Source organism: Eptesicus fuscus, chromosome 4, assembly GCF_027574615.1.
Source record: "Eptesicus fuscus isolate TK198812 chromosome 4, DD_ASM_mEF_20220401, whole genome shotgun sequence".
Lineage (NCBI taxonomy): Eukaryota > Metazoa > Chordata > Mammalia > Chiroptera > Vespertilionidae > Eptesicus > Eptesicus fuscus.
In genome coordinates, this window is record NC_072476.1 from 8,452,210 (window position 1) to 8,466,632 (window position 14,423).

At 48.9% G+C, this 14,423-nt stretch overlaps 1 protein-coding gene across 1 annotated transcript in view; it reads left to right on the top strand.

The window, feature by feature from the left end:
- The window catches only part of LOC114229717 (acyl-coenzyme A synthetase ACSM1, mitochondrial-like), a 33,429-nt gene extending 19,240 nt beyond the window's left edge, over positions 1–14,189 (top strand). The window contains exons 7-13 of the mRNA XM_054714207.1: positions 1,630–1,753; positions 3,893–3,973; positions 4,466–4,567; positions 9,609–9,736; positions 10,730–10,829; positions 11,740–11,859; positions 13,845–14,189. Of these exons, the coding sequence (XP_054570182.1) occupies positions 1,630–1,753; positions 3,893–3,973; positions 4,466–4,567; positions 9,609–9,736; positions 10,730–10,829; positions 11,740–11,859; positions 13,845–13,940 (751 nt within the window). The 3' untranslated portion in view covers positions 13,941–14,189. The remainder of the gene's footprint in view (positions 1–1,629; positions 1,754–3,892; positions 3,974–4,465; positions 4,568–9,608; positions 9,737–10,729; positions 10,830–11,739; positions 11,860–13,844) is intronic.
- The last annotated feature ends 234 nt before the right edge of the window (positions 14,190–14,423 follow it).

The following is a 14,423-nucleotide window of genomic DNA, read 5'->3' on the forward strand; positions in this document are numbered from 1 at the left end:
CCCATTTTATGAAAAGTCCATATTTTTCCATCCGTTCTACCACGAATGGACATTTAGGTGGTGTAATTTGAGGGCTATTGATGACTACCACTGTTCTTGCACATTCACCCTGTGCACATTAGCACTCACTATGTGAGGTCTTTCAGGAGAAATTGCTGAGTCACACTGACACCGCATCCTAAGCCCTATTTTCCAAAGTATCCAATCGCTGTGTGTGCCCACTAGCAGGGAGGCAGGGTTCCCTTGTTCCACATCTTTGGCAACATTTGTTCTTATCAGAGTCTTTAATTTTTACCAATCTGATGGATGTAGTGTATTTTGCTATAACTTTATTTTTTTATTTCCCTATGTTTGTATATTAATTTTGAGCTACTCTTGTCTTTGAACCTAATGGGCCCTTATATATATTTTAGAGACTCTAAAATGGAAATGGCTACTTCAAAAATCAGACCTAATAACTTTTAGACACAGAGTTAAAATGTAAAGGAGTTGAACAACAACCCTTCCGAAGCTAACTCTGAAATACAACTTGCTTTTATTCATGAAGCCTCCATCCCAGCATGCCCTTGGAGTCTGCCTCTGTCTGTATTTCAAAGCTCATATGACAGCCACATTTTGCAACATTCCTCAGATGATGAACTTGGACCAAACCCCTTAAAAATCCAATCAGGGCATCACTAATGACTCCACTGGAGACTCTGCTAATTTTACCTACTTTGGGGAAAACTTCAGACAAATGAGGAAGACACCCGTAATGAAACCAGCCCCCTTGTCCACCACTCCCGACTCTGTGTACCAGGAGAGGTGACGGTTGGGGTGGGGTGCGTGGGAATGGGAGCCAGAGGTCTGCCACTTCCCTCATCTCCAAGAATTGGTTCGGCTCAGCCTGCTGATGATGCTCAGACCTCAGTCACTTCTCCTCATTTCCTTTAGGGAGTCCATTATGATTGTGTGATTGTTTTTGTATTATTTCTGGGAATTTTCCTTGGGAAAATGGAGGAGAAATAATGTACAGCAAATGGAGTGCCTAGTACAGGATATACCTGCTACACGCTCACAGCAGATTATCTGTTCTCTCCAAAATTCCTTCTTAAAGGGCTGCTACCTGTGACCCCTGTCCTGTTTTCCAACACCCAGCCCAATCTTCCTTGATGACCAGAGCAATTCACTGACAACCCCTAACTTGCATTCTCCACTCGGGAACACAAAGCCCTTCAGTTCACATAACCCATCTCCCCCGAGGCAGGAAGTGCAGTCCGATAACCCCCAGTGTGTCCCCGGAGTCCTAGCCTTCACCCCCTCACGGTTTATAAAACATCGCTCTTTCCACATAGAAACTTCCCTCAGACGAGGTTCCAATGTCCAAATTTAGTTGGATCCCTAACTGAACCCCTTAGTCTCATCACCACCACCCCTCCCCTCACCTGAAGGATCCCTAAATGAGCCCCTTAGCCTCATCACCACTGAAGAACAATTTATAAGGAGTGAACCCGGATGTGAATGACATCCAACCGGAAGGCAAGTAAGCAAGTGAGGAAGCAGAAAGGTGGATGGGCTCCTCACTCCTGGGCCTGAGTAGGAGGTCCAGGGCCTGCTCTGAAGCTCTGTGGACACCTTGTCTCCCCCAAGCCTCAGGTTCCCCACTCTGGAGCATTGCACTACCGGCGGGGAGGCCCTGCTGCCCGAGGAGCAAGAGAAGTGGAGAGAACAGACGGGCCTTCTGCTCCACCAAATCTATGGACAGTCGGAAACGGTAGGTGGACGGGCCCCGCAGGGCCACCCAGCCCAGCAGAGGAGCTGAATCTGCCAGAGTGTGTGCACAGGCCCCACTGTGTGCATAGACCCCACTGTGTGCACAGGCCCCACTGGGCACGCAGCCAGCAGAGGGCGGCTCTGGAGTTCCATGCTGATTGGCCCCAAATCAGTTTGCAGAGAGAGAATTCACACACAGTCTTCGACTTGTCAAGACCCCAGTGTGCTGACGGCTGTTGGATAAAACCTTCCATAGGGGTCTGAGGACAGGGCTACGTCCCTGAGACCAGGGAGCTGGGAGGAGCAATGGCAATGGAGGCGCCTCCTGCCTCACGGAGGCCCCACCTGCCTGCGAGTGTTGCCCACATCATCCTCCCTCCCTAGAGCAGCAGCCACAGGGCCAGGCAGGAGCTGGCCCCGAAGCTCATCTCTGGGTGTGTATGGGGGCAGCACATACATGTGATTGTGGGGCACAAGCAGGAGCGGAGGAGGGAGCAAGGCCATCACACACACACACACACACACACACACACACACACACACGCAGTGTGACCCCCAAGGGTGTCAGTGAGCACGCAGTGGGCAGGCCGTACAGCCTGCTGTGCTGTCTGGACCCTCAAGGGCTTCAGTGGTAGGAGGAGGGGCTGCCTCTCTCCAGAAGCATCCTCAACCCCCTGATGCTGACACAGCCACTCGCCCGCCTCCCACCATCCCGTCAGCTCACAGAGTCACCTCTCTCAGGACCTGTAAGGCGGGTTCTCTTGGTCCTAATTCACATGTTTGTCTGACGGTGTGTTGTTTTTGAGAAAAATTTTATTTTGGTCAGTGAAGTGGTCTGCTTCCAGGCCTGAGGAATGTGAGGGCTCTTGGCCTGACCTTGCTTGGCTCACAGTTCACTGTTGGACGAGGAGAAGCACACGCTATACCCATAACCCCGCCCCTTGGCGTCCACTGCTTGAGCCACAGATACTCCTCCAGGCCGCAGGGAGCCTCAATGCTCAAAGCTCTTGCACCCTCCCCTGTGGGTGTTGCCGTGTCCTGAAGAGTGAGCAGCAGCTTGGAGAGGCAGACCTTCCTCTGCCAGGAGCTCCGGTCTCAGTTCCTCTCAGCATCGCCAATGGCAGCGTCAAGCCCATAGGCAGACCGTGGAACCTGCCAGAAGCTCGACCTCCCTGTCTCCAAAATGGGAATAGAATGCCGACCCTGCGGGAGGTGGCGAGGGGAGTGGAAGGGAGTGTGCAAGCCCCGGCGATGCCCAGCCTGCACATCCCCCAGGGCCAGCCCGCTGTCCTCACTTATGTGGGGGGTCGTGTGCCAGGTGTCAGGGGTGCAGAGCCAAAGGGGCCTCTCTAAGCTCAGACACTTGTTATCTACAGAGGGAAACACCCCCAAAAGTCAGTATAAGGCCTGTTGGCGACAACAGAAATGCAGGGAAATGCCACCGGAGGACGATCGCCCAGGACTTCTCGTGGGGCCTGAGTCTGGGCTGGTTGCCCTAAGGAGCCAGGTGAGCTCACTGGTGGGAGCCTGAGCAGCTTCCCGCCCCGCAGGCTCTGAGAGGGGGTGCCCACCGAGCCCCTTTGACAGGGGAGACCCAGGGCATTAACTCATCTGTGTGACTGTGCAGGCTGAGCTTTAGGACAGATGTGAGCTTCAGAGAACCAGGAAGGAGGCGTAGTTCACCAGGAGGGCAAATGGGGGTGGGAGTGGTGGCAGAGGCACAGCCTAAGTGATTCCAGCGCAGCCCCGAGGGCAGATGAGGCAGGGTTCCTGTCAGGATCAGTGTTGAGTAAGTGTTGGTCAAATGGACACATGCCTGGCATGCAGTGGGCACTCCCCCACCCACCACACCCCACAGCCCGAGCTCAGCCCTGTGCTCCTTTCTTGGCCTCCCCCACGGGACCCTGTGGCCCCGGCAGCCGGCACTGGCCCAGCACATGTCCCATGTCGGGCGCAGTGAATGTCTGCTGAAGAGCTGGGCCAATGCCCTGAGCCCAGGACGCAGAGCTTCCAGCTCCCCCACAGGCTCTATGAGCAGCGCCCCATGGCCCTGGGAGCAGGGGTGCCGTGAACCATTCTTGCTGCTCTGTGACCCGCCTGGAGCCTTTGACAACTGGTCTTCTCTTCCTTTTGTGCACAGGGATTGACTTGCGGCACTGCCCGGGGGTCACAGGTCAAGCCCGGTTCCATGGGGAAAGCCATCCCACCCTTCGACGTCCAGGTTTGGTCCTAAAGGCGTGGCCAGGGAGCACTGAGGGCTCAGCTGGGATCGGCCCCCTGTGACACCAGGCGGCAGAAGAGCCACGCCCCCTGCCCGAGTTGTCCCTCCTCCTCTCCTAGGTCCCCTCTGGTTTCCTGGGAGGGTCAGTATTGCGGGCATCAGTGCAGCTCACCGTGCCCGCCGAGGCCGCGCACACAGCCGTGGCGCACAGGACCTGGAGGCGCGCCGGCAGCTCTGTCCACCCTCTGGGCTCTTAGCTTGTCCTGACCCTGTTTTCTAGCTTGAAGACACATGCGGTGTCCACACCAGGAAACAAACACGCCCATGACTAGCTGATTTCAAAGACTTGACAGCTTCATTCTGTTTTCTGACAGGGATCTCCCCATGGTCCCCACTGGTGTCACACGCATAAGCCAGGCAGAGCTTGGGGTGGGGGTGGGGGACAGGAGGGCTGGGAGCCCTGCAGGGGGCCTCACAGACCTCTTGCTCCAGATCATCGACGACAAGGGCAACATCCTGCCGCCCAACACTGAAGGCAACCTTGGCATCAGGATCAAGCCCACCAAGCCCATCGGCCTCTTCATGTTGTATGAGGTGAGGGCGCCCTGCTAGCCGCTCCCTGGCCCGAGCACCCCTGCAGCGATAAGGGAGCGGACTCAACTCTGCATCCTGAGACTCCTCCCATCTCCCGTTAAGTGCTCCAGTTCAGTGAAGCCAGGTCTAGTTCACGCAAAGCTCACAGCCTTTCCTCTCCTGACCCATGTGGCACTGGTGCGGTAGAGAAGCCGGGCTTCGGAATCATCGGACTTGGGGCTGATGGTTAAGAATGCAGGCTTCGGCTGGGTTCACATCCTACCTCCAGTTTACCAACGGGGTGTGCACAAACCTGGTAACTGCCCTGAGCCTCCTGAGGCCTCCCCTACCCCACTCCTCAGAGAAAACCACCTGAGCCTCCTGAGGCCTCCCTACCCCACTCCTCAGAGAAAACCACCTGAGCCTCCTGAGGCCTCCCTACCCCACTCCTCAGAGAAAACCACCTGAGCCTCCTGAGGCCTCCCTACCCCACTCCTCAGAGAAAACCACCTGAGCCTTCTGAGGCCTCCCTACCCCACTCCTCAGAGAAAACCACCTGCAGACCATAGGGGTCATGTGTTTCCCCGTGTCACATACATGGCACAGCTACGGTTCAAACCCATGTCTTTCAGCCCCAGAGCCTAATGGGAAATCCAGAGATCACAGAAACCTGTGATGGGCTCTAAGGAAACCTGCTGAGACTCCCGACCAGATAAACCCTAGCCCTCCCAGGGTAGTAAAGGCCACTAAGAGGAAATTCTCAGCTTCCAAGATGGGCCATGGAAGGGTGGACACACCTGAAATGGATCTCAGATTCCATCTCCTTTCTCCAAAAGAACAGCTATCAGAGGTTCTCTCTTATTGTCACTGTTGTCATAACTCTGGCCTCGAGGGGGCGCTGCTCCTCATGTGATCCTATCTACCCACAGTAAAAACTGCTGGCTAAATCATTCATCAATTTTGTTTATCTTTTCAAAGATCCAGCTCTTGGTTTCATTGATTGTTTTGTATTGTTTTTTTAGTCTATGTCATTTATTTCTGCTCTAACCTTAATTATTTCCTTCCTTCTGATTCTCTGGGCTTTTCTTGTTGTCCTCTTTCTAGTTCTTTAAGTTGAAGGGTAAATAGTTGATTGTTAATTTTTCTTGTTTTGAGGTAGGCCTGTCGTGCTTTGAACTTTCCTCTCAGGACTGCTTTTGCTGTGTCCCCGAGATTTTGCGTTGTTGTGTGCTTATTTTCATTTGATTCCAGGAAGGTTCTTTTATTTATTTCTTGATGTCGTTGGTAACCCATTCTTTATTTAATAACATGCCACTTAGCCTCCATGTGTTTGAATGTTTGGGGGTGTTTTTACTGTAGTTGATTTCTAATTTCATTCCACTGTGATATGAGAAGTTGCTTGATAGGATTTCAATCTGTGTGTGTGTGTGTGTGTGTGTGTGTGTGTGTGTGTGTGTTCTCATTTGTTTGTTTGTGTTTTTTGTGGGGTTTTTTAATAAATCTTTATTGTTCAGATTATTACAATTGTTCCTCTTTTTTCCCCCCATAGCTCCCCTCCACCCAGTTCCCACGCCACCCTCGGTCCTTACCCCGACCCCAACTGTCCTCATCCATCGGTGTACAATTTTTGTCCAGTCTCTTCCCGTACCCCCCCACACCACTTTCCCCCCGAGAATTGTCAGTCCACTCCCTTTCTATGCCCCTAATTCTATTATATTCATCAGTTTATTCTGTTCCTCAGATTTTTTTATTCACTTGATTTTTAGATTCACTTGTTGATAGATATGTATTTGTTGTTCATAATTTTTATCTTTACCTTTTTCTTCTCCTTCCTCTTCTTAAAGAATACCTTTCAGCATTTCATATAATACTGGTTTGGCAGTGATGAACTCTTTTAGCTTTTTCTTCTCTGTGATTCTGACCTTCAATTCTGAATGATAGCTTTGCTGGGTAGAGTAATCTTGGTTGTAGGTTCTTGCTATTCATCACTTTGAATATTTCTTGCCACTCCCATCTGGCCTGCATAGTTTCTGTTGAGAAATCAGCTGACAGTCATATGGGTGCTCCCTTTTAGGTAACTAACTGTTTTTCTCTTGCTGCTTTTAATATTCTCTCTTTGTCTTTTGCTCTTGGCATTTTAATTATGATGTGTCTTGGTATGGTCCTCTTTGGATTCCTTTTGTTTGGGGTTCTGTGCACTTCCTGGACTTTTAAGTCTATTTCTTTCACCAGGTGAGAGAAGTTTTCTGTCATTATTTCTTCAAATAGATTTTCATTATCTTGCTCTCCCTCTTCTTCTGGCACCCCAATAATTCAGATGTTGGCAGGCTTGAAGTTGTCCCAGAGGCTCCTTACACTATCTTCATACTTTTGGATTCTTTTTTTCTTTTTGCTTTTCCAGTTGGGTGTTTTTTGCTTCTTTGTATTTTAAATCTTTGACTTGATTCTTGGGATCCTCTAGTCTGCTGTTGGATCTCTGTATATTATTTTTTATTTCAGTCAGTATATGCTTAATTTCTAGTTGGTCCTTTTTCATATCCTCGAGGGTCTCGCTAAATTTATCAGCCTTTTCTAGGAAATTCTTGAAAAACCTTATAACCATGGTTTTGAACTCTATATCCAGTCATTTGCTTTTCTCCATTTCTTTCATTTGTTACCTGTTTCTTTGTCTCCACATTTTGGCTGCTTCCCTGAGTTGGTAGAGTGGCTTTGTGTGCTAGGTGTCCTATAGGGCCCAGTGGCTCAGCCTACCCAGTTACCTGAGGTGGACACTCTTTGTGCACCCCTTTGTGGTCTGTGTGCACAGTCTTGTTGTAGTTAAGCCTTGATTGTTGTTGGTATCACTGGGAGGAATTGACTTCCAGGCCAAATGGCTGTGAGGATCAGGTATGTATACGCTGGGAGAACTTCTGTACTGGAGATACCCTTATGAGACAAGACTTTCAAAAGCCTCTGCACTCAGTTTGGATGAGGCAGAGTCTCAGGGCAGAGCCAACAGCGATGGCTTTCCGTCAGCCCTGCCCTAAGAGGCCCCTGGGTCTTCTCAGTGTCCTGCGGTAATCGCTGCAAGCACCTCTGAGAGAAAGCCGCCCTCGAGTTTCGCCCGCTGCCAGACAGTTCAGTTTCTCCCCAAATGAGTCTGGGTTCCCAGAGTCTCGCCTGGAACTGGAGTTCAAAGCAGTTGGGCGCTTTTGTCTCCCTCCTGATTGTGAAAGCCAGCTGCATACTCAGTTGCCAGCCCTCTCCGCGTGTGCGCCTCCGTACCTCTGCCTTCCGCACCTCCTCTGAGTCTCAGTGTGCTTTTCTCTTTCCTTCTAGTTGTAGAATTTCCACTCAGCCAGCCTTTCTGTGGTTCTGGATGATGTCTGTTTTGTCTTTTAGTTGTAGTTTTGAAACTGTTGTGTGAGGCAGCAGGTTAGGTGTTTACCTATGTCGCCATCTTGGTTTCTCCAGGATTTCAATCTTGAACTTGTAGAAACTTGTTTTGTGTCCTAACATGTGGTCTATCTTTGTGAATGATCCATGTGCACTTGAGAAAAATGTACTATATTTGGCTGCTTTGGGGTGAAATTTCTATAAATGTCAATTAAATCCATCTGATCCAGTGTGTCCTTTAGAGTCACTGTTTCTTTGTCATGTTTTGTCTGGAAGATCTATCCAGTGAAACCAGCAGGGTGCGAAAGTCCCCTGCTATGACTGTATTGTTGTCCATCTCTCCTCTAGCAGTTAAAGTCTAGCAGTTTTTTAAATATACTTAGGTGCTCCTATATTGGGTGTGTATATGTTTACCAGGGCTCTATCCTCTTTTTGGATCCATCCCTTTTGTATTATGTACTAAAGTGATCTTTGTTGTCTTTTGTGATGGCCTTCATTTTGAAGTCTATTTTGTCGGATATGAGTATTGCTACTCCAGCTTTTTTTCCTTTCCATTTGCATGGAAAACTTTTTTTCCATTCCTTCACTCTCATTCTGTGTATGTCCTTTGTTCTGAGGTGGGTCTCTTATACACAGCATATAGTTGGCTCATGTTTTTGTATCCATTCAGCTATCCTGTGCCTTTTGATTGGACCATTAATTTCATTTACATTTAGGGTTATTATTGATAGGTACTTATTTATTGCCATTTTAATTCTGTATGTGTAGGTTTCTCTCTCTGTTTCTCCTTCTCATTACAGCAGTCCCTATAGCATTTCTGGTAATGCTGGCTTGGTGGTGATGTACTCCTTTGGCCTTTTTTTCTTGTCTGGGAAGCTCTTTATTTGACTGTCTATTTTGAATGATAGCCTTGCTGGATACAGTGATCTTGGTCTTAGATCCTTGCTTTTCATTACTTTGAGTACTTCATGCTATTCCCTTCTGGTCTATAGAGTTTCTGATGAGAAGTCAGGTGTCAGCCTTATGGGAGCTCCTTTGTAGGTAACAATTTGCTTTCCTCTTATTGCCTTTAAGATTCTCTCTTAGTCTTTAATTTTTGGCATTTTCATGATGATGTATTGGGGCATGGGCTTGTTTGGGCTCTTCATGCTTGGAGCTCTCTGTGCCTTCTGAACTTGTATGACTTTTTCTTTCACCAGGTTAGAGAAGTTTTCTGCTATTATTTCATCAAACATTGACCAGCTGGCTCCTCCACGCACCCTACTAGGGATTGAGCCCGCAACCTGGGCATGTGCCATGATCAGGAAGTGAACTGGCTACCTTTTGGTACATGGGATGACACTCAATCAACTGAGCCACACTTGCCAGGGCCACAAGCTTCCTTTGAGGATGAGATGAGATGGTACTTGGGGAAGAAAATTCATTTAGCAAATGTTTATTGACACCTTCCATATGTTCAGCCACTCTGCTATATTAATTTCAATTGTCAGTGTATTTTGTACATTAATTGACCATTAGCATGCATTGAGTGTTTGCATGTAAAGCAATTAGACTCAGAGAGATTACAGAAGTTGCACAGGTGCCTGGTGGAGTGAGAAGCAGCATTCAAATCTAGATCTGAGCCCCAGGTTGCAGCTCAATATCTCTAATCTCACTGCCTTCAACAAGAGTGCCATTCTCTCTGCAGAATGACCCAGTGAAGACAGCCAAAGTGGAGTGTGGGGACTTTTACAACACTGGGGACAAAGCATCTATTGACGAAGAGGGCTACATCTGGTTCCTGGGGAGGGACGATGACATCATCAACGCCTCTGGGTAGGTGTGGCTGACCTGGGCCTGGAAGGCTCTAGCTTGCTTCACCATTCCTTTGTGCATTGGAGATGGGACCCGCAGCCTGTTCCTGAATGCAGCCATGTTACAGGGCCCTGGCCTGGGGTATCTGTGCATCTCCCCCAACATCAAAATAAAGTTCAAGAAGGCCTGGAAGTGCAACCACAGTAGACATCACACAATTTAAAGAGGGGATATAGGATTGGGAAGGGAGACCTTGTTTGCGCCCCCATTTGTCCCCATTGGGTGCAGGAAATTATTCTCTGTGTTCCTCTAGTGGGACACATGTCACAGAACAACAACAGCAATAGCAGCTAAGCTCATAGAGTACTTACTGTGTGAACGTACACTCCTCTGTGCTTTGCTTCACCCAGTAGATGCCATTATTGTGCCTGTTTTACAGATGAGAACATTGTTTCACTGACCAGTGAACTAAGTTGCTAAAAGTTTCCAAGATAGTGCAGGGAGAGGCCCAGATTTGAACCGAGGTAGTGTGGCTCCTGATCTGCTGTCCCTACTGCTTAGGTGATGTGGGGAGAAAAAGTGACACAAGTAACAACTTCCCTTGGAAGCATCAGGGAAATTAGGTTTGTTTTAATTTTTAAATTTCTTTATGAGATGCTGATGTAGTGAGACAGAATTTCCCTAAAGGTTTAAGACAAAGTTTGAGGCTCCCAAGACTACAGTAAGAGTCCTGATGGGAAGATCCTTGTGCCACACACTCAGCCCTGGAGGACAGCCTCCCACCCCCACCGCCCACCGGAGGCAGTGAGGGGAGGCCCTGGGAGCATCTGCGCTTGGAATGCCCAGGTCTTCACATCCTGGTCCACACAGAGCCTTTTCACAGTCCCCTGGCTCTCGTGAAGGTTGCCCTCTGTGCCCAGGGAAGTGTGACTCCCACACATGAGATTGGAGGGCCTGGGTCACTCCAGCCCTGGCATCTGCTCAGAAGCAGAGCAGGAACCGTTGGTCCCGCAGGTACCGCATTGGGCCGGCAGAGGTGGAGAACGCCCTGGCTGAGCATCCGGCGGTGGCTGAGTCAGCTGTGGTGAGCAGCCCGGACCCGATCCGAGGGCAGGTGAGGAGAAGGACAGGAGGTCATGGGGTCTGCCTGTGGGCACTGGAAGGCTGGTGCAGGGGAATCTTCCAGAGCAGTGGGTATGCAGGGCATACTTACACCATGTTGGCAGAAGGAGGCACTGTGGCATCATCCGTAACAATCCTGACTAGATACTGGGTGTGCTGGCTCATTTAACCCTCACAACAACCTAATGAGTTAGAGACTCTTACTTATTATATCCTTTTAATAGACATAACAATATAAAAGCAATACGTTCAGCCCAGCTTGTGTAGCTCAGTGGCTGAGTGTCGACCCAAGAACCAGGGTTGATTCCCAGTCACGGCGCATGCCAGATTGTGGGCTAGATCCCCAGAAGGGGGCCTACAGGAGGCAGCAAAGTGATGATTCTCTCTCATCATTGATGTTTCTATCTTTCCCCCTTCTTTTCTCTCTGAAATCAATAAAAACATATTTTTTAAAAAGAATCAACAACTACTTAAAAAATAAAAACAGTAAGTTCAGTAGGTTACCAACAATTATTAAATGCCCACAGGTTCCAGGCACAGAACTGTACATACATTAGTGGTAAAAATGGTGATGAAAATAATGATGCTGGGGATAATAATAAAGTTAAACTAGGTGCATATTTTATGTGTACTAGCTCATGGATTCTGAACATAAGGCCTCCATGTTCAGCTCCATGGGATGAACCTGTACTCTATGCACGTCACAGAGAAGGAATTTGAGGTTCAGTGATTTTGCAAGGGAAAGAGTAGAAATTGAAGTATTTGGATTTGAACCTGGTCTTGTCCGTTTCCAAAGGCTCGGGTGTCAGCTGTTTTGCCATTCATTGCATAAACACTTACTTTTTAAACCAGGCAACTGGGTGGCACTGACCCTGCGCCCCCGCTCTGGTTCTGCGTTGCAGGTGGTGAAGGCCTTCATTGTCCTGACCCCACAGTTTCTGTCCCATGACCCAGACCAGCTCACCCAGGAGCTGCAGGAGCACGTGAAGTCAGTGACCGCCCCGTACAAGTACCCGAGGAAGGTGAGTGGGGCCCATGCTCGTGCCCTTCTGAGCTCCGCTGCCCCAAGTCTGGTCGGGTGGCCGGGAGAGGCTGGAACCGAACATAGAACGAGCATTTTCTCTGCAGAAGAAGCAATTGGGCTTAGGGGTGGATGCAGCCAACTGAATGGGATGGAACCTCTGTTCTGGGTCCGAATCCCCAAAACATGCTGCACATTACCCTGAGGGCAAAAAAATCAGACCAGTGCCCAAAGCTACCCAAGGAGGGTATTTAACATCTTTCAAAATTTGCAAAAGACATCCAAGTCAGCCACTTTCTATCTATTCTTAAGCGTTATTCATGCTAAGAAATACATTCGACACTGCTTTCAATACTTACTTATGTACACAACAAACGAATGTTAACAAAATTATTTTTATCCTTAAAACATGCAGTTCATTCTTGTTTGTTTTTTTGTTTGTTTGTTTGTTTGTTTTTTGTGGGTTTTTTTTAATATATTTTAATGATTTTTTACAGAGAGGAAGAGAGGGATAGAAAGTTAGAAACATTGATGAGAGAGAAACATCGATCAGCTGCCTCCTGCACACCCCCTACTGGAGATGTGCCTGCAACCAAGGTACATGCCCTTGACCGGAATCGAACCAGGGACCTTTCAGTCCACAGGCCGACGCTCTATCCACTGAGCCAAACCGGTTTCGGCCATGCAGTTCATTCTTATACTTTTTATTCTACTTCATTTGTTTTTCTGTTTACAGATTTATTTATTGTCAATCTTTACCTGAGGATTTTTCCCCCATTAATTTTTAGAGAGAGTGGAATGAAGGGAGAAAGGGAAGGAGAAAGAGAGAGAGAGAGAGAAGAGAGAGAGAGAGAGAGAGAGAGAGAGAGACATTGATGTAGAGAGACACATCAATTGGTTGCCTCCTGTACGCACCCTAACTAGGGCCGGGGATGGAAACTGCAATCCAGGTACATACACCTGATCTGGAATCAAAGCTGAGACCCTTCGCTGTGTGGGCCCACGCTCTAACCACTGAGAAACACTGGCCAGGGCTGCATTTGTCCAATAGAGAAATTATAAAATTATTTGTGAAATGTAATATTATCTTGTAATTTAAAATGATGTAGATTTTTTTATTTTTAATATAAAGGTACCACAATATATTATTCAGACAAAAAGCAGGCTATGAGAGAATATACACAATATTATTGTATCTGTTTAAAAACAAAGCTTGAAAGGATACATATGCCAACAAGTGAAAATTTCCTACATTGTCTGAATGTTTATAGTCAGTGCATGTTGTAAAGCTGTGTAGCTAACAGTTACTGAATATTTACTTCATGTGCCAGGCCCCGGATTCAATGCTTCACGTGCATTCTTATTTCATTTAATCCTCTCTGCAGCCTGAGAGGGTCTAACCATGTCTTTTACGGAGTTGAAATTGAGGCTCAGAGAATAGAGTTAATCCAGGCAGAGCTGGACCTCAACCCACGTGTCTCTAACAGCAGCAGCGTTCGTGCTTTAATGTTAGTCTCTGCTGCCTCCTGGAGAGTAGACTAGGGGATGCCTACCAGTTAGGACGGGCTAGATGTTACTGTGAGTAACAATCAGCCCCACAGCCGCGTGGCTCATTCTAAGGAAGGCATCTCCTATGCTCATGCCACATGCCCACCCTGGTCTCCTGGGACCAGGATAGAGAAGCAGCCCCCACGTAGGCACCTGCCAGGTGCTGTCAGAGATGGACAGAGAGGGTGGCCAGGCTCAGAGGTTCCGACTCTCCTGTGAGAGGTGCCATGCTTCCCTCCACCACATTTCATTGGTCAGAGCACGTCACAGGCTGCAGCAGCTCCAGGGGGTCAGGAGGAGGACCTGACGTACTTGGCCCCCACCACTGAGGCCACCACCTGCTGCAGCCTGTTTGGGGACGTGCAGGGTGAAGAGAGGAGTGGGGACGGGTAGGAAGTGACAGCAGGACTCAGGATGGTTCGCTTTCTCCTCACCCAGGTGGAGTTTGTCTCTGAGCTGCCCAAAACCGTCACTGGCAAGATCAAACGGAGTGAACTTCGGGAAAAGGAGTTCGGTCAGATGCAACCGCAGTAAATTCAGCATCCTTCTGAGTGTGACCTTGGGCACATGCCTGGCTGCCGTGGTGCCCCCACATGGCGGGGGCGAGTTGGGGGTGCTGAGGGCTGATTGGGAAAGGCCCAGGACTGCCAGCATTCCCACATTTCTGTTCTTTTAAGTTCACATCAGTCACTACCCTGCCTCCAAGGCTCTTGTTCCTTTGGATTGCCCAGGTGGGCACTCAAATTGGGGCTGAAGATAATAAAGTGCTGACATCGACATCAAGGGTGATCCTGCGTTGTGCATTCATCATGTACATGAACCTGTGGTACATGCGGTCCCTCCTTGCCCTCTCCCCTCCCCTTAGAGAGAGCACAGGGCCTGGTTCTCGCTCCTGTTGTCTCCCGCACACACCCCAGTGTTCCCATGTGGCCCTGCACGTCCAGTAGATGTTCAGGACTCAGAGTTCAGGAAGTGATGCTCCAAGCAGCCCAGGCACCTGCCTCAGCTAGGTCCCAG